The sequence below is a fragment of the Plectropomus leopardus genome, chromosome 12, assembly GCF_008729295.1.
Source record: "Plectropomus leopardus isolate mb chromosome 12, YSFRI_Pleo_2.0, whole genome shotgun sequence".
Taxonomy (NCBI): Eukaryota; Metazoa; Chordata; class Actinopteri; order Perciformes; family Serranidae; genus Plectropomus; species Plectropomus leopardus.
This window is the reverse complement of record NC_056474.1, coordinates 10,825,981-10,851,777: the sequence shown is the minus strand read 5'-3', so window position 1 is coordinate 10,851,777 and position 25,797 is coordinate 10,825,981. Positions and strand designations below refer to the sequence as shown.

At 39.5% G+C, this 25,797-nt stretch overlaps 3 protein-coding genes across 3 annotated transcripts in view; 2 read left to right on the top strand and 1 right to left on the bottom strand.

Annotated features, from left to right (window-relative positions):
* spidr (scaffold protein involved in DNA repair) overlaps positions 1-8,768 on the top strand; it is a 42,786-nt gene extending 34,018 nt beyond the window's left edge. The window contains exons 13-20 of the mRNA XM_042497238.1: positions 82-222; positions 331-393; positions 904-1,102; positions 2,468-2,662; positions 3,896-3,989; positions 4,607-4,718; positions 6,719-6,775; positions 8,228-8,768. Of these exons, the coding sequence (XP_042353172.1) occupies positions 82-222; positions 331-393; positions 904-1,102; positions 2,468-2,662; positions 3,896-3,989; positions 4,607-4,718; positions 6,719-6,775; positions 8,228-8,347 (981 nt within the window). The 3' untranslated portion in view covers positions 8,348-8,768. The remainder of the gene's footprint in view (positions 1-81; positions 223-330; positions 394-903; positions 1,103-2,467; positions 2,663-3,895; positions 3,990-4,606; positions 4,719-6,718; positions 6,776-8,227) is intronic.
* A 90-nt stretch (positions 8,769-8,858) lies between these two features.
* On the bottom strand, positions 8,859-10,269 carry cebpd (CCAAT enhancer binding protein delta). The gene has a single exon (XM_042497239.1). The coding sequence runs from the start codon at positions 10,058-10,060 to the stop codon at positions 9,182-9,184; it is 879 nt and encodes a 292-aa protein (XP_042353173.1). The 5' UTR covers positions 10,061-10,269; the 3' UTR covers positions 8,859-9,181.
* A 3,778-nt stretch (positions 10,270-14,047) lies between these two features.
* Positions 14,048-25,091, top strand: mcm4 (minichromosome maintenance complex component 4). Its single transcript, XM_042498530.1, has 17 exons — positions 14,048-14,144; positions 15,405-15,481; positions 15,637-15,795; positions 16,579-16,742; positions 16,861-16,962; positions 17,045-17,140; positions 17,315-17,410; positions 18,134-18,272; positions 19,306-19,526; positions 19,683-19,803; positions 20,317-20,576; positions 21,917-22,282; positions 22,389-22,516; positions 23,034-23,241; positions 23,376-23,604; positions 24,166-24,299; positions 24,519-25,091. Exons 2-17 carry the CDS (start codon positions 15,418-15,420, stop codon positions 24,612-24,614), a joined length of 2,583 nt encoding a protein of 860 aa, XP_042354464.1. The 5' UTR covers positions 14,048-14,144; positions 15,405-15,417; the 3' UTR covers positions 24,615-25,091.
* The last annotated feature ends 706 nt before the right edge of the window (positions 25,092-25,797 follow it).

Genomic DNA, 25,797 nt, shown 5'->3' with positions numbered 1-25,797 from the left:
GATACTTTGATTCAAAATTTACAAATCAGTACATTTTCTTAAACATAGAAATGCTTTTCACACGTCTTGTTTGTTTTTTAGGAAAGTAGAGCTGCAGGTCCGGCTCCGAGCTTCTGCTACCTGCTGTCTGGCCAGGAGAGCTCAGTTGAACCCTCTGAGGAGCAAACTGTGTCCTCTCTTTATCTTCCGCCCACAAAACAAACCTTGCGAGACATACTGCAGGTGAACACTTTCTCACATTTTCAGAGAACATATTAGATCAAATTTGCTGCAGATCATGATAACTTATCTTCAGTGCTTCAATCTAAAACTTGTTTTTTCCTCTTTCAGAGTGAGCTTAAAACCAGTCGCTGCACTTTTGTTGCAACTGTTCTACACAAGAGAATATTGCAGGTACTTTTTTCTTATTCATAAAAAAATACTGATTAACTTAAACTTCAGGAGAAGATGATAAATATTGTATCTTTAGCACTTCTAAGTCATCCTCACTGAGATCATTTAAACCAACAAACTGATAAGATTGAGCTCTGACGTAGAGAGCAGCGTCCATATCACTGTGCGTATGACAGTGTTTTAGAGGCCCGGGCGTTCTTTACCATTGATTGGTGAGACCTTTAAACTTTGACCAAGATGAGATAGCAGCTCAGAACAATGTGGTGGACTTTGCCTCGCGCTCACGCCACACAGATACACTTTTTTTTTTATTGCTGTACTAGTAACCTTGTTGATTGAATAATCTCGTCAAAGCTGTTTTCAGGTGATTTTTTTGACATAAATTTGCATCTAATTTGTGCTTTGTAAGCTTGTTGTTATGTAATGTTTCCTTTTAAGCTGCCTTTTTCTAGGTCATTCTGTTTCCAAGTAATTCACACTTTTCTTCTCTGTCTTTGTGTTTCGTTTCAGAGCAGTGATGTAGGCCAGGGTGAAGTTTGGTTGGTGCTGACAGACCCCAGCCTTCAGAAGGAGCAGCCAGAGAGGCCGTGCAGGCGAACGGTGGCCCTGTGTGTGAGCGCTTCCTGTGTGCTCATTTCCTCTGTCCTCGAAGCACTAAATTCCCCCGCTGCCTGTCGCATGTCATTCAGAGATGCCATCAGAGAACATGGTAGTGCTTTGTGTGACTTGACCTGACATGCCATTATTCACTGTGTCATGAGGTGTTTTATCTCACAGGGGTGTGTGCACAATCACTGATGGGAAGTCAATAACTACATTTAATCAAGAGATAATTTAGTACTTCTGTTTACTTCTGATTTATTCCTCTACTTTAATCAATTTCAGCAGAAAATCTGGTATTTTCTCCATGGCACATATATCTGACGGCTACACTTACCTGTTAGAAACAGTGTTGGAAGAAGTACTCAGTACAATAGTGTAAAAATACAACATCACAGGTGAAAGTCGGACATTCAAAATTCTACTAAAGTCAAAGTAAAGAAGTTTTGTCAGTTTTACATACCTGAAGTATCAAAAGCAAAATTAGTGGTTGTGCAGCACTAGTCTACTGTGACTGATAATGCATCACATTATCAGATTTTAGGCCTTGACACCCCAGGGGTATTTTTATTTATTTATTTTTTGAAAGATAATATTTTTGGTTTTTGCCTTTATCAGAGATAGGACAGCTCAAGTGTGAAAGGGAGAGAGAGAGAGAGAGCGGATCAAATGCAGCAAATGACTGCAGGTTGAAGTCACACCCGTGACCGCTGCGGTGAGGACAGCAGCCTCTGTACATGGGGTGCCCGCTCTACCGGGTGAGCCACTGGGCACCCCAATGTATTTTTTCAAACGTTTTTTTCATGAGTACTTTCACACAGAAGTTGAAAATTATGTGGCTACAAATAAATCAGCAACACAGAGGCTCCGTAGTCTGAACTAAGATGGAGAACTTTATCACATTTCAGCCTTGACAAAAGCAACGTAAACCAGATCCACTGCTTCCGTTCGTACCTTTCACAATAAAAGCCAGAGACATAAACCTTGCATACTTTTGTACGCTAAGCTTAGGCCGTACCCCAGTTTACCTCAGAGAGGCTGACAGACGCTGCTCTGGGTCAGTAGGATCCCTATAGTTGTCATAAATTCATAACGCTGGCAGCCATTCTATTCACATCAAAACCTTTTAGTAACAAGTGTTGTAACTGTTGCAAATTCACATCACTGCTGGTATGAGTAGTTTAATGGCGAATATTTTGCATTCTTATGTTGTTTATTTATCACATCCCCTGTGTGTTAATGCCTTTAAGGCAGCTACTTTATAACTGATATTTTTGTTATAACAGCGAATTACATGAGATTTATTACAGCAGTAAAATGTTGCTTTCACTGATGCATCAGTCTTAACGATCTAATTTCATAAATAATAATACATTAGTCACTGCTGGTCTGCTGGTTTGGGGATGATGAACTGTACTCTAGCTTGGTTATGCATATTTCCTTTGTAATAACATTTCCAAATTTCCAAATGTAGGTGTTCTCCTGTGTGTGGAGCAGTCAGTTGTTGAGATGTGCTCTGTGGATCCTGAAGGCCATCCTCTGTCCTCAGCTGTACCTGAGTCACTCTCACAGTCGCTATCTGAGCCTCAGGCGGAGACCCTGCCCCAACCTGTGAGACTGGATCCCTTGAGTCCTGAGATCACACCCAACTCGCTCTGCTCTCTCTCAGGTCAGTTTCCCCCTCTCACCGAGTTCTGTGGTTTTCATATAACTCGCTTCATCTGAAGTGATTCCTGCAGAACATGCCCAACATGTTGTTTACTTGGGAGGAAAACCACTTGTTTTTTTCATACATAAGTTTACAGCTCAGCAAGGGGCCTTGATGTGGCTCCAAGGCATCGCTTTCTGCTGTTTGTTATTCAGTCTCCTCAGGCTGTCATTGTTTGCAACTTTGTGAAATGAAAACACATGAAATTTTACTGGAATCATGTCAATTCCCATGTCATTATGTCAGAAAAATTAACATGCCTGCTCCCCATAAGGCTTTCAGTTTCAGATAAGGGTGCAATAAAGTTGTGAAAATAAGTTACAGATGAAACGATGTAGCATTGTTTCCTCAAAATCTTTATTGCATACAGTCAGTGTGCATTTTTCTTCATATTTTTAAGCTACAATGTGCTAACATCAAATATTAATGCCACAGCTGCATGCATGTTGAAGTAACTATTTGTAGCTTAATTTAAATAGAAAGAGCTGTTTTTGCTGCATTTATTGACCACATTTGCTAAAAGTTGATAGGTCCTTGTTGTGAGGTTCCTTCCCAATTATGTAAATGTGGTGCAGGGAAAAAAAGTCGCCTAAATCAGATAATAAACTGCATCTGTCGACTCTGTGTCACAGTCGAGGGCAAAGATCAAACTGTGAACCCTCTTGGTTCTGGCCCCACTTGCCGTGCATGTTTGGCCAGGTGGCTGAAATAAATAAAACAAACTTATTATCTTTTGCGCTCGTGCGTGAATACTATCTTCTGGAAATTACCAGTGGAAAAGGTTCAGACCGGAATGTACGAGAGTGATTTATCAGTGTCAAACTCAGTATCTTGTTAAAGGCCCTGTGCTTGTGTTTGTGTAGCAGCAGTTCTGGTTGTTAAGTGCGATGGTGTTAAAGCAGGAATCACTCTGCTGCGTTAATCGCTGCGATCTCAGATAAAAATGAGAGGGATGTGTTTATCTCTCACACCCTGTCACAAACATACACACACTTTGAGACCTATGCGTAGATCATTTATCAGTGTTACTTCTTGTCAGGCATCAATGTTTTTCCTTTTGGCATCCACAAGTTGAAAAAGATGTAAATATAATTCATGAATTAAAGTAAACAAAAGCCAAGTTGAAAGATACAGTGTGCATTAATGTTTCCCAAAGATGATTTTGCATGTCCATTTTAAATTTTAACTTTGCAGGAGTGATAGTTGGTGTGGACGAGAGCACTGCTTATTCCTGGCCGGCCTGCAACCATTGTGGAAGTGACAACTTAGAGTTGTCCGCAGAAAGACCGTAAGTTCTCAAGTTAAAAGGAACACTTGACTCACAAAATGACCATATGTTTATCAATTAGTCATGCAGCGTTTCCTTGAATTTGTGCTGCTGCAGAGGGAGTGAAAGAAAACTTTTAGACTGCACTTAATGGTTAAGTTTCACCTTAACTGCGCTGACGTCCTGCTGCTCTTTCTGTGCAAGACTATGCTAAGTTTGGTGCAGTTTATAATTTAAAGGTGCTATATTCCAGTTGCGCTGCTAATAAACGTTCCAGCTCCAGAATGATTAAATTAATACGTGGCTGCAGATGTTTTGAACATGGAGGAGATCAAATCATTTTAGCAAAAACACATGAGTTTGGAAAGTACTGAGTGTACAACTGGATAAATGAGACCTGAATTATAATGTGCAAATGGTCCCCAATCAGTCAGTAAAACAATATGTTTGCTGTTTTTTGTGGAGACATGAAAGAAAAATATTTTCATGACAAATTCAACATAACACAACATGACAGACTGATCTACAAATAGTCATTCTGTAGGTGTAGTATTCCTTGAATTAAAACACCTTAATGTCCTTGCAAACAAACCTGATGGCAAATTGTAACTGCATATTTCTTTTTTTTTCTTCCACAGTCAAAACTTCCACTGTGTTTCTTGTCATTCGGAGGTGGACAAGCCAGACAGGAAGATTCAACTGGAAGTGTTCCTGAGTTCTTCATTAAGTAATTGCACTTTAAAAGTTAAGGTGAGAACAATGTTATTGCATTTAAGCGTGCTTTTCATTTCGATGGTTAATTAAGCTTCAAAAGTGAAAATGTTTTAGGGCTTCGTTAGTATTATTTTACACATTATAGCTCACAATTATCTAGAGTCAGCATTTTGGGAGGTGCATGTGTTCGCTTTCTTGCCAAGTTAGTTGCGAAGATTGATTCCACTCTCATGTCTGTGAATATGAAGCTTCAGCCAGCATCAGTTAGTTGAGCACAAAGACTGGAAAAAAGAGTAATCAGGTCACTTGGCTCTATCCAAAGATTAAAAAAACAGCCAGCAGCACCTTTAAAGCTCAATAATTAACATTTATTTCTTGAATTGGTGCCAAAGCTGGTGTGTAAAAGCGAAGATTTGCTGTTTTATGAGAAGTTGCGTGTCAGACTATTTGTTGGTTTGGACCAATAAGTTCCTGGAGTCTTCACCTTTGGATTAAGGCCAGGTGATTCGGACAAAATCAGATATCACAATATTTTTGGCCAGATACCTTGATATCGATATTGCGACGATATTGTAGGGCTGACTATTGGTACTTTCATAAAATATTTACACAATGAAGTTTTAGAGGAATACTCATCAGTAATGTGGATAAAACTAACAAAGTCTGGTAAGTTTAGAAAATTACAAAACTTTACTGTGATGCAGCTTTTAAAACCAGAAAAAGAAAACACACAATAATATAACGTTATCCAAAATCTAACATGATAACTGGGCTCATACTAATATCTATATAATATCAATATATTGCCCGGCTTTACTCCGGACGGACGCAGGATGGCTGTTTCCCCTTGTTTCTAGTGTATGGCCTAATTTATTTTGAAAAAAAAGAAAGATGAACAAATAAATAAATATATATATTCTATTCTATGATAAGTAACAATGTTCTGCTATCTGAAATAATCATAGCAAAGGCAATCAAAATCATAAATAAACATAACAAATTGCGGTGGTGTTGTCTTACCCCATCAGAATACGGCTCACAGGCATATTCAACTAACAATAACACCTTTATTACATTATATTTCTCAAGTGGTAGTTGTTTATGTTGTGCTGTCTGTGCAATTTTTGTAGCTTTAATTTATTGCACATTGGTAATGCACACTGTAAAGCTGTAGCAGACCCCAGACCCGGGGCAGATTTGGTCCCCCCTGATGTCGACTCTATGGCTTCGGCCTTGTGCTACAGACATCCAGTCTAATCCAGATTTGTTTATCAAGCACATTTAGAAACAAGAGTGGATCAAAGTGCTGTACAATAAAAAAAAACCAACCTATCAAAAAAAAAACAAAAAAGGTGGAAAACTGACGATTTAACAATAAAATGAAAAATAAATAAATAATATATATAAATACAAGAAGCAGAAGAATATATCAAATAAAAAGTAAAATAAAAAAATAAAGATAGTGGCATTGGTCTTCTCATCTAACATCTAATCTTTTAATCTAATTCTTGGAGGGAAAAAAAGAGCGAAAAAGTATTTCTCACCAAATCATTGAACATTTGCTTTAAGCTGAAAAAAAGAGAAGCAGCAAGATTTTAAAAGAAAATTAATGTCATAAGAATGACCTTACAAAGAACAGCAGGGTGGAAGAACGGTGTATTGATCAGTGTGTGTAGGCTGGGTTCAAATCTTTTTACAAACAGCATCAGTCCTGTTGGAGTGTCCTTAAGTCAGACACCGAACCCTCCCTCCGACATTCCTGCTTATAAAAAAGCTGAATAAACACAATTCTTCACTTTATGTGCGTCTGCATGACAGCACTTTATTATGTAAAAGCTGCTCTGACTTTGTTATCAGAAAACTGAGCCAAACTGATAAAATTATCAGCGTCATTCTTATAAGCCGACTGATATTTCAGCCCCTTCGATTGGTCTGTTACTAAATGTGTTAGCGCAGCATTTGTTTTTCATTTTCAACATTCAGGTGGTAATTCGATAGATATTAATTGCTCCACATTATTTAATCTCTCTCGACAGCTGCAGAGAAAGACGATCATGTCCATCCTGAACACTGCAGCACTGGAGGGTCATGAGGTAGGTTTACAAACTGTTACATAACTGTGGGCTGAGCTGCACGGTGCATTGATCTTCTGTCAATATGTCCTGAAAGCACTGTCGTCTGTTCATGTCAGGGCGATAAAAACTGTTCAGTACTGAAAGAAAAGAAAAAAAAAACCTGAGTCATGCTCGTCACTGACACAGATGAAGGAATTTGCTGCGGAAATAGTGACGCATTCTCTGTCAGTGTTTTTTTTTCTTAAGTTTGCATTCTGCTTTTACATTTAAAACAACATTCCTATGTAGTTTACGGGTAGTGTGGCTGTTCACAGTTGCACTGAGGGCATTAATGCTCATGAGTGCAGAATAAATTCTTAGATCAACAGAAATACTGCTGACCAATGTGGGGAGTGCAAAAGTCAATGCACTCAAATAGTTTTGCAACATCAGCAGATATAAATATGTAATATGTTTTATGAAAAGATTTGTTGTCAGCCAAACAAGCAGCACAGGGTTCCCACGGTCATGGGAAACCTGAAAAATTCATGGAATTTCACAATCACATTTTCCAGGTCTAGAAAAGTCATGCAACTAGTAAAAATCATTGAAAGTTTGGAAGTTTGGAAAAATCACAGAAATGATTTGAGTATTAAATTAAATCATATTATTCTAACATAACAGTGGATGTATTCTCTAGCAATGTAGCATAGCTCTAATTGCATTGATGTGTAACAATGTTTAGGTTATGTTGTGTTATTGTTTATTTGTTTATCATGTAAGTTTATTCATTTTCTCCTCGCGTTCATCTCTCCCTTCATTTATGCCCACAAGGCATATCAAATGATGTTTTTAAGAACATTTGGCTTTAGGAGACGGCATTCAGCTTTTGAGATTGTATTATGTATTTATTTTACCACATTTTTTTAAAAGAAAACATGCAACTTTTCTTTTTGTAAAAAAAGTCTTCTTTTTTTCTTTTCTTTTTTTTTTACATCTTTGGAAATTTTTATGGAAAACTTGAAAAAGAGGATTTTTTTTCTCTTCTTTATTTTTTGGCTTTTTTTTCTTATTTTTGAGGAAAATCGCATTTGAAGGCATGTGTTCTTTATAAAGTTAAGACAATTTTTAAAATTTTATTTTTAACATTTTTTGCAGTTTTTTGCTTAATAGAAAACTTAAAAATTTGGGGTGATTTTTTTTTCTTGAATTTCTAATGCGCGTCAGTATGACACCATTTTTCACAGCAGGAGACCGTAAAAAAATGAAAATATTTGTTGGAATTGTTGACGGTCTTTGCACACATTATTTGGGATGCTTAAATTATGTACGAATAGAGTTTGAATCTTACATGTTTGAAAAACTAAGGGAAATTGGGGCAAGAAAAAAAAATCAAAATTTTGGGGCCTTGAAAGTCATGGAAAAATTTTGAAATTTTGTCCATAACAGTGTGTGGGAACTCTGGTAGTAAATAAAGCGTGCATGTTTCAGTTCCCAGGTTACGATGTAGAGAATGTCCTGGGAAAAGAGGTGGGCCCCCTCGCCGCTTACGTCCGAGTCGTCACCAGGAAACCTGCCCTCTGGATCGGCCTGGAAGAAATCTGCATCTGAGGCTGTCAGGGCAAGTAAGCTAATGATATCAATCCTCAGACCTAAGCCAAGGATCTGCACACTAAAGGCCTTGCTGTGAGCCAGTTCAGCCTCCTCCTCCTCCTCCTCCTCCTCCTCCTCCTCCTCCTCCTGCTCCCCCTCTGCAGGCCTCCCTGACAGCTTGAGGCTGTGCTGAAGTGAACGGGCTGCAAGCAGACAAGGTCTTGTTTGTGTTAATGATATGTGATCCTGTGGACCAGGAGTTGACAGCCCAAGGGTAGACCAGTGGCATGCAGTCTGTCAAAGCAGCCCACGTGGTTCATCAACTGGGGATTTTTGGACTTTTGTCTGTTTTCTGAAGTCCAAAAAAACTTTTTTTTCCTCCAATTTATCTACCTCTGTATATAAGATAACCAACGTGTCAATAAAAGTTGTGTTTTTGCTGACTTTTTTTTCCATTTCCTGTTTCACTCTCACTTCTCTCCAGCTGCTCCCTCAACATCAGTGCAAAAACTACTCACAGACCAGCATATTTCTGCACCTTTTCAGCAATTTTATTATAGATTCCATAAACAAAAATGTTTTCAAGGTTTCATACAAACTATATAAAAGATCATGCTCTGGCTCTTATACAAAGTTTGGAATTATAAAACATGTACCATATCAGGTATAACATCATGTAAATGCAGTGGTAAAATAATTTAATATAGAGAAAATTCCCACAAAAATATGGCAGCAACATCATATATTTTCCAGTGCCATTATGGTAAGCTTAAAATACATCTGGTACAGATGGTAAAATGTCTGTTGAGGTAATGTCTCCTAAAAAGCTCAGTTCATAGGATATTGAAGCTGTCACCGGCTCTCTGCGTTCGTAGAGCCCACATAGGAGGAGTTGGGTATCTGCTTGAAGAAATCTCTGAGCCCGGTGAGCTCTCTGGTTAGCTGCTCGATAGTTTTATGAAGTCTGTCGTTTTCGGAGCTCAGTTCAAGCAACTTTTGCTGCATGTCCATGTTGCGCCTCTTGGCTTTGTCCCTGCTTTTCCGCACTGCAATGTTATTCCTCTCTCGCCTCTGTCGGTACTCCAGGCTGAACCTGTCCACCTTCTTCCCCTTGTCTCTGCCCATCTTCCTCGGGGAGGACTTGGCCGAGCTCACGTTGGAGACAGGCTCCGGGGTGGTGGGGGGAGTCGGCTGCCCCGTGGGGAGGCTGACGGAGGTCTGGGCGCAGCTCTCGATCTGGGAGGGCAGGGATGAGGACATGTCGCTGTCACTCCAGTCAGACTCCTGCTTGATGGGCACATTAAACGCCACTTTATCCAGCCCGATCTCCGCCTTCCTCTCAGCTGCGTATGCGGCTGACAGCTGCTGCATGCCGCCTGGCAGCACTGGGCTCTGCATGGTGTAGAAATCCACCTTCTCCTGCTTCACAGTGTTGAACAGGTCGAGGAAGAGTTCGTCGTTGCACAGCTCCAAGTTTGGCACGGCTGTCATGGACTCGATGTACTGGCTGAAGTCGATGGCGCTCTCGTCGTCGTACATGGCAGTGGCGGTGCTCAGCTCCACCATGGTGCCGTCCTCGGCCGCCCCGTCGCTCCTGCTGCCCGGCTTGCAGATCCCCTGCTGCGGGGCGCCCAGCTTGGTGCTCTCGTAGAAGTTAGCAGGCTCCATCGCCCAACTCATGTTGCATTGTGGAGACACGCAGTGAGAGTCCAGGCTGTATATGTCACACATGAACACTGCTGACTCGCCCACGTGGTTCAGGAAGGTTATGTTAAAATGTAACACACAGATGTGACAGCACAGCAGCCCTGCAGCGGCTTCACGCTCTGTGCACGCGACTTTCTCCCTTTAAAAAAAAATCTTTGGATTTGAGCCCTGGTTGTTGACTGTCAGGGTCTTGTCACTGATGACTCTTCTTGACACTTCTCTGAGGCGTCTGTAGTTTCGCGCAGTGTTTTGTATCGTTGCCTCGCTGACGTCACACGTACCGCCTTCTCGCCAGCCAGTCAAGTGAAAACGGAGGTCACGTGGTGTCCGTTCACTTCCCATTTGAGGAGAGCGGGGCGTGTTGCTTATGCCACCCACTTTTTACTACGATAGTATGAATGGTTCAGAGTTGTTTACATACTGAAGGCTCTGGGTGTTTGGGATTAAATTTAATTTTGTCACGAGCTTCTATAAATGGCAGTCTCAAACAGAAATAATTACACTGCAAGTTTACAATGTTGAAGCGCTCATTTCAAGACAAAGTCCTGCATTCAAAATGTTAAAATACAACATAAAAGTTTATTAGTGTTATCTGCATAATGTACTGAAAGTATGAAAAGTACTTAATATGAAGAGTGTGTTAAAGTAGACTCATATTATTATAATTCATTACTGATGCATTTTCAGGGAAGAAGCACTTCAGTGTTTTAGTTTAGTGATGATCAACTTATGGCCTGCAGACCAAATCTGCCCCCCCAACCGTATTTTTATTCATAACCATAAGAAAGTGATTCACACTGGGAATTGGTTTCGTACTTTTAGGATACATAAGGTGCAAGAGTGCATAAAACCCAGCTAAGCCCATAATGTCCTGAAATCTGAGAAACATCCTAAAATCCTATAGACGTGCTTAAGTCTTAGAAACGCCCTAAAATCCCAGACATGTCCCTAAATCCTGGAAACATTCTAAAATCCTGAAACGTCCTAAAATCTTTGAAATGTCCTTAAATCTTAGAAATATCCTAAAGTCCACTAAATGTCCTAAAATCTTCATAACAGAAATGTCCTTAAATCCCCGAAACATGTATGGGGCAGCTGTGATTGGCCCCTGGACTCCTGTCATCTTTTAAAAGTGGCCCCCAAGAAACACAAGTTAAGTATCCCTGTTGTAGCTGGTCGAGGTGAAGCTCATTATAACTACTTCATATTCTGTTGATTAGTTTTATCAGTAACAATACATCACATTTTTAACATAATCTGAAAAGTAACTGTAGCTGTAAGTAGTGGAGTAAAGAGGACGTTACCTCTGTCTGAAATGTATCCTAGTATAAGTATGAAGTAGCAAAAAATAAGAATACAAAAAATACAGAAGGCTCTCATGACATTCTTAACCTGCCATGGAAAAATCATGCTGATGTTTTTAAAAGCCATGCAGCCAAGTGGAAATGTACTCATTTTAAAGTTTTTTAAAGATATATAAGAGACTTATAAATCAACTTTATTGGTTGAGGATGTTGACACTAGAGTTTGAGCGATCAGTTGATTAATTGGCTGAGAGGAAATAAATATGCAACGTTTTTGACAGACCAACCACTTACCATTTCAGTCAGTCAGTTTTTAAAGTCTTTTGTGACAAACAAAACTAATAAATTTAAGTCTCAAGTTGGGCTCTGACAAATTTTGGATATTATTTCACACTCTTGTCATAAATAAATTAAATAAAATAAATTCTCCAACCACAACACGTCGGCCAGGGGTGTAAAGTCGGGGGTCCAATGTCCCCTTCTCTACTTCCTACGTCCCTTCTCTGAGCAGCCTTGATTGAACCACGCTGATCTTCAGACTCCTTTATTTTGATCTCAACTACACATCTGTGAAGTTTGTGACTGCATCTTACATGGTTGCGACGTTACTGCGTTGACAAAAATCTGTCCTCAGACAAACATACACGGCAAAATACTCAAAACTGCTCCTGTGGTAGTTCCTGCTTCAATATATGTCACCAGAAATACATTTTGCCATGACACCATGACACAGACTCTCAAGGAGAAAACAACACCAGCCGTTTTGACGTTGACACTGCAGGTGATAACCAGTACTCGCAGCCCCAGTTAACACACGCAGGGAATTTGTCTAATGTTTGTAGCTCTAAATTTACCTGCAGGCAAAGAACAAATTTACAGAGCGACACAAAACCCACACCTAAACAAAGACTACAAGCTTAACAAATATACAAACTTAAACATACAGTATAGCTGTTTCACACAAGCAAAAGCTGGAAAACAAACTGTATATATGGTCAAACTGTTACTGTTTACTAGGCAGAAACTCTACTAGAAGTGGATGCATATTGGAGGCTGTATTCATTGATGTTTGTTTTACCAAACCCATATTTAGTCTGTCATCAAATTATTGACATCACCAGATAGATAGATAGATAGATAGATAGATAGTGGCACCTATTGATTTTAAATGCACCATTTTATTGTACTGACGAATGTTTAGAGAATGAATTTGGGAGAGATGACGTTGGTTGATTTTATCACTTTAAGGGGACACATGGTACTGAGACTTCTCGGAAACGCTCCTGTGTTTTCCCCCTCAGGAAGTGTGCTGTACTTTTCCTCTGTCAGAGCCCTTTTTGAAATGGAAACTGCGCCACATGGTGGTCAGTGCGTGTTCCTGCATGATAAAGACACTAGTTTTAGTGTAAAGTGTTTTAGTGTAAAGTAAAATGCATGAAGTAAAAATACTTCATGCATTTTTTTCAACGATTAAAGCTAAAGACATGTATCATTATGAATGATGATAAAACATAGTTTAAGTTGATTTCCTCAGACTGCTCATTTTGCAGCAATGAGGAGGAATTATTTTTTTAATACATTTTAATACATCTTACAGGTATTTACACCTTTGAACCCTGAGCAGTTTCTTCAATTTCTGTCAAAAACATGTGAAAATGAGCAACTTAGAAAATTATCTTTTAAAAAAGCTGAGGGAAAAAATTCAGAGAGATGTATTTCTAATTATTATAATTCATATATATATATATATATATATATATATATATATATATATATATATATATATATATATATATATATATTATATAATATATATATATATATATAAATATCAACATAATTATTATTTATGAATTTTTAAAAAATCAACATTTTTATGCTGTTTTTTTTCCAGGGCATTTCCCAGACGCCCCCCCCCCCCCCCCCCCCCCCCCCCTTTCCTTCTGTCTTTCCTTTTGTGTTTTTTTTTCTACTTCCTTGTTTGTTTTTTGTTAGTGTTTTTTGGTGCTAATTTCGGGTAATTTTCTTGTGCTTTAAAAAAAAATTCTTGCTAATTTTTACAATCAAACATCTCAACCCTTTTGGAGAGTTGAACTTATTAGTCAAAAATAATTCATTTCAGTTCACAATTAATCTTGTAAAACAACAACAACAAAAAACAAGCATCTCGAAAATCCTTATTTTTCAGATGAAAATTAAACGTACTACAATGTACAATGACATGTAAGCCTATAAATATTATTTGTCTTTCATTTTTTCTTTTTATTATGCAAGTATGAAACTTTATTTTTCATCAATTTATTTATTTGCATTTATATATATTATCGTGTCAGTTGTAATTTCGTGAGTGAAAAGCAGTTTCATTCATGTTTTGCTACAGTTATTTTATTTTAATTTCTGTTTAATAATTTACGATTTGCATTTTTGTCTTTTGGTTTGTTTAAATAAAGCAAAGGCGTGGAAAAAAGGTAATTTCTGGTTGGACCAAACCAAATCAGTTAAGGGTATCAATGAGTTTAAAGCCACGCGCAGAAAACGTGCGATCGTAGCTTAAATAAATATTCAGAAATTGTGTACCTTTATTTCTACTTTACGTTATTTGTATTGTTTGTTAGTCAAATGTATTGTGTAAAATTAATGTCTCAGCCGCTAAAACTCAACATGAACCCCCCTCTGCAGTGACGGAGTCGGCCGGAAAGAAAGCGATGATCTGAGCTGCTATTGGTCCAAAGTTCCCCGCGAAAATAACGTCACTCGCAGTTTCGCGCCAGATCTGCAGCACTCGGACGTACACAGAAGAAGAGGTAAGAACAGACTTCATTTGATTAACTTTTTTCCTTAATAATTGATCGATCGTGTTGATTGAGCTAAACTCGCTGTTAATGCGCGTGTTTGTTTGATTGTGCATCAACGTTCAAGCTCAGTTTCATCAGTTAAATCAGGCGAAACAGCGCAGGAGGTTTCATCTCATTGTTTCCTCTGCAGCCACATGTCAGATGGAGGAAAAGTTCATGTTGACTGACTCAGAGCTTTTGATAAAAGAAGTTCAAATACATTAAAATATTTAACAATCAAGTGGCAAAATAGTGTGCACAATTCTAAAAAAAACCCCCAACTAAATTCAAGTATTGTATTTTTTTAAAGAATTGAGAGTTAACTCAAACAAACATGTGAAGGAAAGCAAATAATGTAACATTACCGGACAACTGCTTTATTATACTTTGTTGAAGTTTAAACTGTAACTGTAAATTATATTTTGAGATCATTGCCTGCAGAGTAACTGGAAGAGCCAAATAAAAACATTGAGTGGAAATATTGGAAATATTAATCCACAACACTGGCAAATGAATGAAAATTAATGTTTTTAATAAGTTTTTTATCACCCAGTAACTTTGCACTCACAAGGTGTATGACTTGGAGATTTAGTGCATAACATTAATCACAGTGCAAAAATGTTAAGACATAATGTAAAATTAAACTTAGAAAAAGTAAATTACAATAAAACAACACAATACTGGGGACTGTACACAACTTATTCTTACTTTGTCAGGCCAAGTATAAAGTTAAGAACCCTCAAATTTAACAGGTGAATTAACCAGGAAGTATCAAACATGATTGATCTTTGTTTCACTTAGAGGATTAGTATATATGTTCAGCAGTTACTGGGGCGTGAAAGTGCAACAAAAAGGAAATGAGGCAAAAAAGTTGGTCCAGGGGGGCAATAAGGCAATAGCTTGGTAAACAAAACAACAACATTTAACAACATTAAAAACATCCATTTTTTTTTTTTTTTTTTTACCAATTCAGTTGACCTGCAGCCTTGTAACATTTTTTTTGGCCGCACAGAACACAAACTCCGACTCATTTCAAACAGAGGTAATCGTTTTTTGGCTCCCAACAAAAACAAACAGTTGGCAGGTGGCAGAAATCCATCTATAAAGAGTTAATACTTAAAATCAAACCTGACAAAGTGCAGTTGTTGTTTTACTTCCTCTGCCGATGGCAGTAAATAATATGGCAACCTTCCTTTTGGCTAAGAATTAATTCACTTGAATCCATTTTAGATATTCAGCAACAATGTCTTCCCCAACATCAACTCCTGGCGGCCGCAAACGAGACAGGAACACCGACCCCTCCACACGTAAGTCCACGTGCCCGAAATGAGATGAAACTCTTTGCTGAACAGCTTCCTATGATTTCAGCTGCTGTGCCACTGACATGCCCACCTGATTGTAGGTGGCAGTCTTTTCTGTGTGGACTGTTATTAACTCGTCTCTGTGTCCTGTGTGTCCTCAGCCAGCAGCGAGGGCCCCACCTCGCCTCCCGCTCAGCGCCGCAGAGGCCAGGACTCCTCAGCCGGGGACCTGATGCCGATGCCGACCTCCCCGGCCACCGACATGCTCAGTCCAGCTGCACCTCAGGACACATCTCTGCTCTCCAGCCCACGTCCCTCAGGTACAGTATGTGCCCAAATTAAAGATTTACTGCTGATTTTACTCTTATTCAGTGGAAATGCAGGGAAGATTTAATGGGCCTCATTCATCAATAAGATTTTCTTAAACTTGATCTTAAGGAAGCTTTTAAGAAAAGCCACGTCAGATTAGTGAGATGTTCTTAAACTGCAGAATATTTGGCACCTTTGTCTCGATAAAGAGGAATCCTATTGTCCCTGTAAGTTGGTAGCTCATGCCATTTTATCCTTATTAGCGTAGGGAAACGCACCGCCAATCCCCCTAAAAGGGCGTGAGGCTGCAGTGTCGTGTGCACACACAGACACTGAAGAAGAAAGGTTGAGAGAATTATGTCAAGACCTTCCAAACCCCTAAATAAGGCCTGGTCTTACCAGTTAACCTCAAAAGTCACATCATTTATTAAATAAAGTACCTGTGTTCAGTCTGTGTGTCACGTGATCTTAGTGTTCTGAAAGGCCCCAGAGTCCGTGAGGTGGAGGTACTTCTGTAGGAAGCGAACGCCAAATGAGCTGCCATATTTAGTAGTGGATGTAAACTAACACAAAAAAAGATGCTTAAAATGTGCGTTAACCAGCCACCCAGCCTGGAAGTCCAGTAACTAATCCCAAATAGGAATACATTGTTGAATGTCAGAGTTTTTGTGAAAATTATAGTAGTTTTTAAGAAGAAATTTCTAAATAGTTGGTGAATGAGCCCCAGTCTTTTCTGTTGGGACACACTTGAGTTAACTACAGTCTTTTTGTTTTTTTGGTTTTTTTTTTAACAGTCCTGCCCAATGAAGTGGACATGAGCTCTCCTCTCATGTATGGGACCCCCAGCTCCAGGGTTGAAGGGACCCCTCGCAGTGGAGTGCGTGGCACCCCGGCCAGACAGCGTCCTGATCTGGGGTCAGTCAGGAAGGCTCCACAAGTGGATCTTCACTCTGAGGCGGTCAGTGGACACATCAAGAACATTATTAAGATTGTGATGGTAATTTATTGTGAATGAATGAGCCAGGACCAAAAGAATTAACAATGTAGTTAAAATTTTCACTTTTTTTTTTTTACAGCCAAGTGCCGATGGAGCTGTAGCCAGCGAGCCAAACGCTGGCCAGAGGCTGGTGATCTGGGGGACAGATGTCAACGTTGGGACCTGCAAGGAGAAGTTTCAGGTATTGAATCTTACATTTTAAGTATTATAACATATTCTTAATTCTTAGTGCTGAGAGTGAATTGTTTGCTTTGTGCATTCAGAGATTCCTGCAGAGGTTCATTGACCCGACATCTAATGAAGATGAGAACGCAGGCCTGGACCTGAACGAGCCTTTATACATGCAGAAGCTGGAAGAGGTAGTGTACTTATTTATCTGTTTGATTTATTCTCATGCATCTTTTGGCCAGTTTTGCCTTCACAGTGCAGGAAATCAGGGGAGAAATCCCACAAAATGGTGATTTGAATAGAAACATGACAGGAAATCTCAGACTTTAATCTTAAATATTAAAACTCCTCTTCGTTTCTCACAGATCAGTGTCGTCGGTGATCCAGTGCTGAATGTGAATTGTCTGCACGTACAGTCCTTTGATGCAGAGCTTTACAGGCAGCTCATCAGCTACCCACAGGTAATGACCCATATTTTATGGTATATTTTATTCCCTCGTTTGCATTACGAAGTCATTTTAGACTATTTTGATTCATATATTGGCCTACAACATGGTTGCATAAAGGGATGTGCCATATTGTTGTTGTTTTTTTTGCCGATATCCGTTAAGCTGATATTTAACTATTAATTTTGCCAATATTGGTATATCCACTTTTGAATTAACATCATATTATGCATGCTCTTTAAAGTGATGAGCCACCAGTAGATGGAGATATAAAATACAGTACTTCTGAATGTATGTAATATTCCTTCACTGTGTAAACTAAGAAAAATACTTCAACCTACATGTTCACGAAAAATTAAAATAGTAATTCTGATTTTTCATTTAAAAGCCATTATTGGCTGATACTGATGTTGTGCAGATATTATCGTGAATCCTTAGTTGCATGTTTTTATCTGTTTTGGTATTTAAGTTAAAATAACTAAAACTAAACCGACTTTAACCAAAGTGCTTAAACAGCTAAATAACAAGAAGTCCTAATCACAGAGGTGAGAATCAACACCAGACAGAGACCAGGGCTGATATTTCTACTCTTCTCTCGATTAAAAAAATGAGAGAAGTTGCACAGTCCTGAATGTGATGGGATCTGACTAACGGGGTTATTGTTGTCACGTTTTATCTACAGGATATCTTTAGCATCTTTGTCTCCTTTTTAAAGGTTGTAATTTGTTTCATTTGCAGGAAGTCATCCCAACCTTTGACATGGCAGTCAACGAGCTTTTCTTTGAGCGTTTCCCAGACTCCATCCTGGAGTACCAGATCCAAGTCCGCCCCTATAACGCCCTGAAAACCAGAAACATGAGGAGTCTGAACCCAGAAGGTGCGTGGATTTTAGGGGATTTTAAAACCTTTCTTTAATTTATTTTGAATAATACTTTAGTGAAGAGCGTCTAACATGCTGTGAAATTTAAAAATACCAGAAAAAAATAGAATAATAAAAAATAAAATTTGTTCATCAGGGGAAATGTTTTGATTGATTTCATTGTAGCTATATTTAAAAATACAGAACACCTGAACATTTATGATCCCAGTGATTGGCACATCTGGGTGATACTGTCCAGTGTGTGTTAGACATTGGACAGTGAAGGTGTTTCCATTCTTGTACCCTCAATCAGCTGAGCAACACGGTCCTCCTCTTCTAAAATATCTCACTCTCTCTTGCTGTTGTCACCAGTATCCCCAGTTGGGTATTCTAGCTCTAACATTTAATTTGGCGTTTGTCTGACCAGTTCGCCAGTTTGCTTTGGCGGCTCATGAGGTCGAGTGGATCGGTTACTAATCATAAGATTTACGCTCCGATCCCCGTTTCCTCCTGTTTCAGTGTCCTTGGTCAGCTTTTGAACCCCAAATTGCTCTCCATAGCTATGCCGTCAGTGCGTGAGTGTGTTTGGATGTTTAACTGTTTAAGCAGGTGGCACCTTGTATGTTAGCGTTGGTCACTCGTGTATGAATGTGTGTGTAAAAGCACTTTGAGTGATCGGAGCACTGAAAGGCGCAATACAAGTTGTTTTCCATTTACCATCCACGTCTATACATCAGCAACTGCGCAGACTAAAAGTTTCCAGGTGAAACTCACTCATGAACTTTGGTTATTTCACGCGTGGGCACGTTCACCGACCCGTAACCCTCAAACCGCGACAGTTCAGAATAAATACGCAAACCGTTAAAGCCATAGCAGATTCATTAATCCAGCCCATATGAAGTGAAATCACACTTTATAAAGACCACCACACCACGATATTGCCTCCCATATTTCATGTGGGATTTTTGTGAATATTGTTCCTTGCTTGATAAAATGTGAGGTATCAGCTACGGGCTAAAGCGTCTGTGTGTCTCGTGTGTTGCCTCCACAGACATCGATCAGCTGATCACGATCAGCGGCATGGTGATCCGCACCTCGCAGCTCATCCCTGAGATGCAGGAGGCTTTCTTCCAGTGCCAGGTGTGCGCCTTCAGCACCCGTGTGGAGGTGGATCGCGGGCGCATCGCTGAACCGGCTGTGTGCCGCCACTGCAACACCACCCACAGCCTGGCGCTCGTTCACAATCGCTCGGTCTTCTCAGACAAACAGATGGTGAGAGTTTGATAGGGTTGATAATGGGGCAGATTGCCGACAGTCAGCGACACCTAATCTCAGAATATGTTGAGTGGTAATTAGTGACATGTTGTCTGTGGAGGTCGTGACATCTGTTCATTCATTGATCTTGTTTTTTTTTTTTTATTTCAACAGATCAAAGTTCAAGAGTCTCCTGAAGACATGCCGGCTGGTCAGACGCCTCACACAACTGTCATCTACGCTCATAATGACCTGGTTGATAAAGTGCAGCCTGGTGACCGCATAAACATCACTGGTATGATTTTCTAAATCTCTACCGCTGGGGCTGCAAATGGGATTTCATCATTGATTCATCTGTCTGTTATTTTTCCATTATCGTCTGAGCTATGAAATTCCACAATATAATGAGAATTGACCATCATGATTTTCCAGAGCTGATGCTGATGTATTCATATTGTCCAACTAAATGCCCCAAACCCAATTTTGGGCTCATTAATTAATTTTTATTAAAAAAAAAAGACATACAACTATTTTGATTATATTATTTGAATAGCTACAGATATTAACTCTGTTTGTAGACCAGTCATTTAAGCTCCAGTATGGTCTATAAAATGTGATAAAATAATGGGGGATCCACAGATTTAATGGCCGCACGTCAGTATTGGCCGATACTCGTCATGTTGACTGTCTGCAGATAAGATAACATTCTTTTTTTGGCAGTCCCACGTTAACTAATCCCAAGCTAAAATCTCCATATTTCTTGTTCAGTCAGTCAGACATCCTAACACCTTCTTAAATGTCCCTGCAGGTGTCTACAGAGCGGTCCCCATGCGCGTGAACCCTCGTCAGAGCAATGTGAAGTCGGTTTACAAGACTCACATCGACGCCATCCACTTCCGGAAGACAGACGAGAAGCGCCTGCACGGTTTGGATGAGGAGGCCGAACAGAAGCTTTTCACCGAGGACCGAGTGCAGACCCTGAAGGAGCTGGCAGCCAAGCCAGACGTCTACGAACGCCTCTCCTCAGCCCTCGCACCAAGTATCTACGAGCACGAGGACATCAAAAAGGTGTGTGTGTGAATGGGTGCACGCCAAAACACGAGTGTTAACCTGTGCAAGCACTGGGTAACGAGTAATGGTAACACAAACTCTCACACTGTTTGAGTTGCCAATAACACTCTGATCATTGCATTTAATGCATAAACATGCATTTTAAGAAAAGCCAACGGAAATCTATGAGCCCTAATTAGCACAGCAGACATTTTGATGCATCACAGCAGGAAAAATGAGCGCAATTAATAACATTAATGACCCCGTTCATGTCGTCGAGAGAGTTTCAGGGCTCTGATATTGTGCACGCAGGCTCACTGGGACACTTAATGTAACTGAGCCATCACTAACAAAATCTGTTTCACCTCTGCCAGTCGAAATGTCTATTTAATGTCACTGGAACCATCATTAATATTACTGTCACTCCTGTGTGTTTCCTGCTGTGGCGTGTCAAAATTAAGGTTGAGTAGACCTCAAGTTAATGAGGTGTACACCCACATTAAGATAATGAGATAAGGGTGTTAACATAAGTATGATGATGTATTACTCATATCAGACCTATGAGGTCTGCACTGCACGTAGCTCTATAATCAAATCAGGTTTGTCAAAAAACAAAGTCATGTTCACATTTGAGAGGTTGAGCAGTGATTACTCTGCGTGTTGAAGGAATACTGACGTCCAAATCGAGTACACGGGTACTGATGCCCTTCCCTAATATATAAATAGGAGGTAAAACAATGATGGTAAAGTAGTGAAAAAGGCCTGTGAGTCATTAGAGTTTGTAGCTCAAACTGACAAATTCCCACTGAAATATCTGGAAAAGGTTATTTGATTCAGGGTCCATATAAAAAAAAAAGACAAAACATCACATACAGTAATTTAATATACAAACAAAGTATAAAAATAATTAAATTCATATGTATTCACTTGGTTATTGATCACAGAAATGTGTTTAAATTTCTGCAGCCTTTACTGGAGCCTTGCGTTATGTTATGATAGCCATGGTGGGCGTCATGGTGGATCAGTGGTTAGCACTGTTGCCTTACAGTAAAGGTTTGAGTCCCAGCCGACCCAGGTCCTTTCTGTGTGGAGTTCACATGTTCTCAACAAAAATCATGTACGTTAGGTTAATATTCCTGTCGGTGCTCGTGCGCTACACGCAGCTGCTCACTGCTCCGCAGAGGAGAATTTCTCTGTACCATGTTAATGCGCCAATGACAAATTCCTCTTCTTCTTCCCCTAAATCTTCGGCGATGTCAGGTCCAATCACAGTATTGATCATTCCAGATGGAATTATGCTTCTAAATCATTTGTTTTGTTTTTTAACTAATTTTTTTTTTTCCGTCTGTTTGTTCCAGGGCATTTTGCTGCAGCTGTTTGGCGGCACTCGTAAGGACTTCAGTCAGACCGGCCGGGGCAACTTCCGTGCAGAGGTGAACATCCTGCTCTGTGGCGACCCCGGCACCAGTAAGTCCCAGCTGCTTCAGTACGTCTACAACCTGGTGCCCCGTGGCCAGTACACGTCGGGGAAGGGCTCCAGCGCCGTGGGTCTCACCGCCTACGTGATGAAGGACCCAGAGACCAGGCAGCTAGTCCTGCAGACCGGAGCTCTGGTGCTGAGCGACAACGGCATCTGCTGCATCGATGAGTTTGACAAGATGAGCGACAACACGCGATCTGTGCTGCATGAGGTCATGGAGCAGCAGACCCTCTCCATTGCGAAGGTTTGTTTCCCAAATGTTAAACAAGTTTAGGTAGATGGAGAATATGTAGACTGAAAACATGTTTTGTTAAAGTTCTCACACTTTTTTTCTTGAAATATGTCTGCAGGCTGGAATTATTTGCCAGCTAAACGCCCGTACAGCCGTGCTGGCCGCTGCCAACCCGATTGAATCTCAGTGGAACCCCAAAAAGACGACGATTGAGAACATCCAGCTGCCTCACACGCTGCTGTCCAGGTGAGTTTTTGTCGACATGATCTCAGGTTTCTTCCTTGCAGCTTGAAATGAGATAAGACGGTCTACATTTTATGTTGTAATATAATAATATAAATCTTACTATGATAATATTTCACAGTATCAAACAGAAGTGATGAGTCGGACTCTTGGGTATCTTAAGGTGACTGTGTGGGATTATCTAGTCTCTTTGTTGCCTTTTTTCTCTTTTATTCTGTTGATTTTTTTTATAACTTAACTGATTGTCGCACATATACATAAAAGACATCTTTTGCCTTTATAATTCTTAAACTTAGAAAAAACTGAATCATTTGTATCCTTTTTTTTTGAACAGTACAATAAAAATGTGAGAAAACTCGTGGCGACGTATCTAACATTGACAATAACGAATAAGGGGAACTGCATTTGGATTCAGTATACAGGACATCCAACCTAATGCCTTTTTTCATGATTTGTTCATGGTTTAGTTTCTCTGTTGTCATGTTAATGGTTTTAAAGAAAGCATTACGTGCTCCCTCAGATTTGACCTCATCTTCCTGATGCTGGATCCCCAAGACGAGGCATACGACCGCAGGCTGGCCCACCACCTGGTGTCGCTGTACTACCAGAGTGAGGAGCAGATTGAAGAGGAGTTCCTGGACATGGCTGTGTTGAGGGACTACATTGCATATGCACGAACATACATCAGTCCGAGGCTGAGTGAGGAGGCCAGCCAGGCGCTCATTGAGGTTTGTTTTCTCTAAGGATTTCAACAATTTATGTGCGTTATGTTTGATATTTGCAGAAAGGTCTGCCTAATAACAGTCGCTTAATATGAATTCGACACAAGCCCTCATTTGACGGTGTGCATGTTGGTCCTCAGGCCTATGTGGACATGAGGAAGATCGGCAGTGGTCGAGGGATGGTGTCTGCTTACCCCAGACAGCTGGAGTCCCTGATCCGTTTGGCAGAGGCCCACGCCAAGGTGCGCTTCTCTGAGAAGGTGGAGACCATCGACGTGGAGGAAGCCAAACGGCTGCACAGAGAGGCCCTCAAACAGTCGGCCACTGACCCCAGAACAGGATTTGTTGACATCTCTATTCTCACAACAGGTACGCAACACACGACCTTGTAAGATTAATGTTTGTGCTGCATTCGGAATAATAGAAAGTATTTGTGGAGGCAATATGTACGGAATACGATTAGGGCCTAAAGTGAAAAAATGATTAGAGTTCAGAGTATTAGGTTAGAAATCGGTGCAAACTCATAATTTTTACTTTAAATGCAGAACTCAAATTGTTCATCACATGTGGCCCAAAACCTCCTTTGTGAATAAAACTGCTGTCGCAAACCTTGTATCTCCAAAATTGCTATTTTTCAGAAATTAGAAAAAATGTTGTTTTTAAACGGATCCGATGATGCTAGGAGGTTTAGTCACAAGCTTTTTTTTTAAAATACATTTGATTGGTTGAGGAATGGTAAAACCCACTGATAGATGTAGAGGAGGACCAATGGAATTAATTTATTTAAAATAAAAAATAAAGGAGTGAAGAGTGGAGATTTGAGGTTCGCGCCCAACGAGGCCGATGGCCAAAAATCGCATAACCAAAAATAAACTGCAGATACATCCATTATGAAACAGCATATTTGACTGAATTAATCTTTGATTCCAGGTATGAGTGCCACCGCCCGCAAGCGCAAGGAGGAGGTCGCCCAAGCCCTAAAGAAAATGATCCAGGCTAAAGGAAAGACACCTGCCATGAAATACCAGCAGCTTCTCGAGGACCTCAGAGGACAGTCGGAAACTGTAAATAATTTTAGTTTGTCTCTCATTGATACTATCCTTTTTAAATCAGTGGCCAGTTTACAGTGTAGGTAATTAATTAAATGAAAATCTCTGAAAAACTGAAATTATTTGTGACTTACTTTCTTCAAAGTAATTTTTTTTTAATTATACATGGTCCATTTTTATCAACAACGCCACCGCGTCCTGTAATTTCTTCCCTGTTTGTGACTTTGTTTTCAGGCCATCACTAAGGAGCTGTTTGACGAGGCGCTCCGAGCCCTGGCTGACGAGGATTACTTGACAGTCACTGGAAAGACTGTGCGTCTCCTCGCCTAAGGCACACCCTGCAATTATGTACAGTCCTTAATTTTAAAACCTATCCTGTGTCAACCTCTTTTCTGGTGCTGTAAAAATATTTTGCGTAATTGAACCACCATATGTTTTCTGGCTGTGTTAGATGTTGGAATATCCTGCAATTTAGAGATGTGATTCAGAATAACCGCATGACTCGCTCAAACTCTGGTGTACTGTTATATAAAAGAAAAATAAATGAAAAAAAGTAAAAACAACAATACACATACTGGCAAATAATAGATCTAATATTTAAAAAGGGCTTGTTTGTCATTGGTTACCTGTTTTAAAGTAATGCTCTTGCTGTTTTTGTATTTTGTTTTGGTAAAAGCTCTTTTCATCCAACTTGTAAATTGTACTGACTGAGAGTCGAGTCAGTCACTTATTATTTCCACAGTTGTCTTTGTAGCTTGCACTGACTACTTGTTAATAGAGGGAAAATAAAATGTTGCTCGCTGAAAATGCTTGGAAAGTTTCTTTTTTTTACACTAGTGGTAAGTCAATAAATTCCACTGTTATTATATTTTCCTCTGAGCATCTTAAAGTTGAAATTAAATAAATCTGCACTCTCACAGTAAAATATACAGTATAATATATTCTGCACCAGGTTGTTCCAAATCTTTAAGTTTTATGACTGAGTGAAATATTCAAACCCAAGACTTCATGTTTTTATGGCTGCAGCCTTTTATCAAATTGAAATTCATATGAGTTTTTATGTACATTACCTCGTAATTCTGCCAGCATATTTAATATATTTGGAATTTTTGGGTGCCACACAGTCAACGGGTAACCCGTTGACCTGTACTCTCACCTGTTTTATAGTTTTCTGGCAATATGTTTATTTTCGTAATATATCACATTTCTCATAAAAACATATCTTTTTTCTCATAAAATTATGACTTTTTTTTCGTTAAATTGCAACATTTTTTCCTTGTAAAATTCTGCCTTTATTCTTGTAAAATTACAACTTTATTCTCATAAAAGTTACTTTTTATGGCAAAATCACAACTTTTTTCTTATTCTCGTAATACAACCAGTTTATTATGAAATTATGACTATTTTCTCAAAAATAGGACTTTTTTCATAAAATTGCGACTTTTTTCTCATAGTGTTAAGACTTTATTCTCGTAATATTATGACTCAATTATCAAAATTTAACTATTTTTTT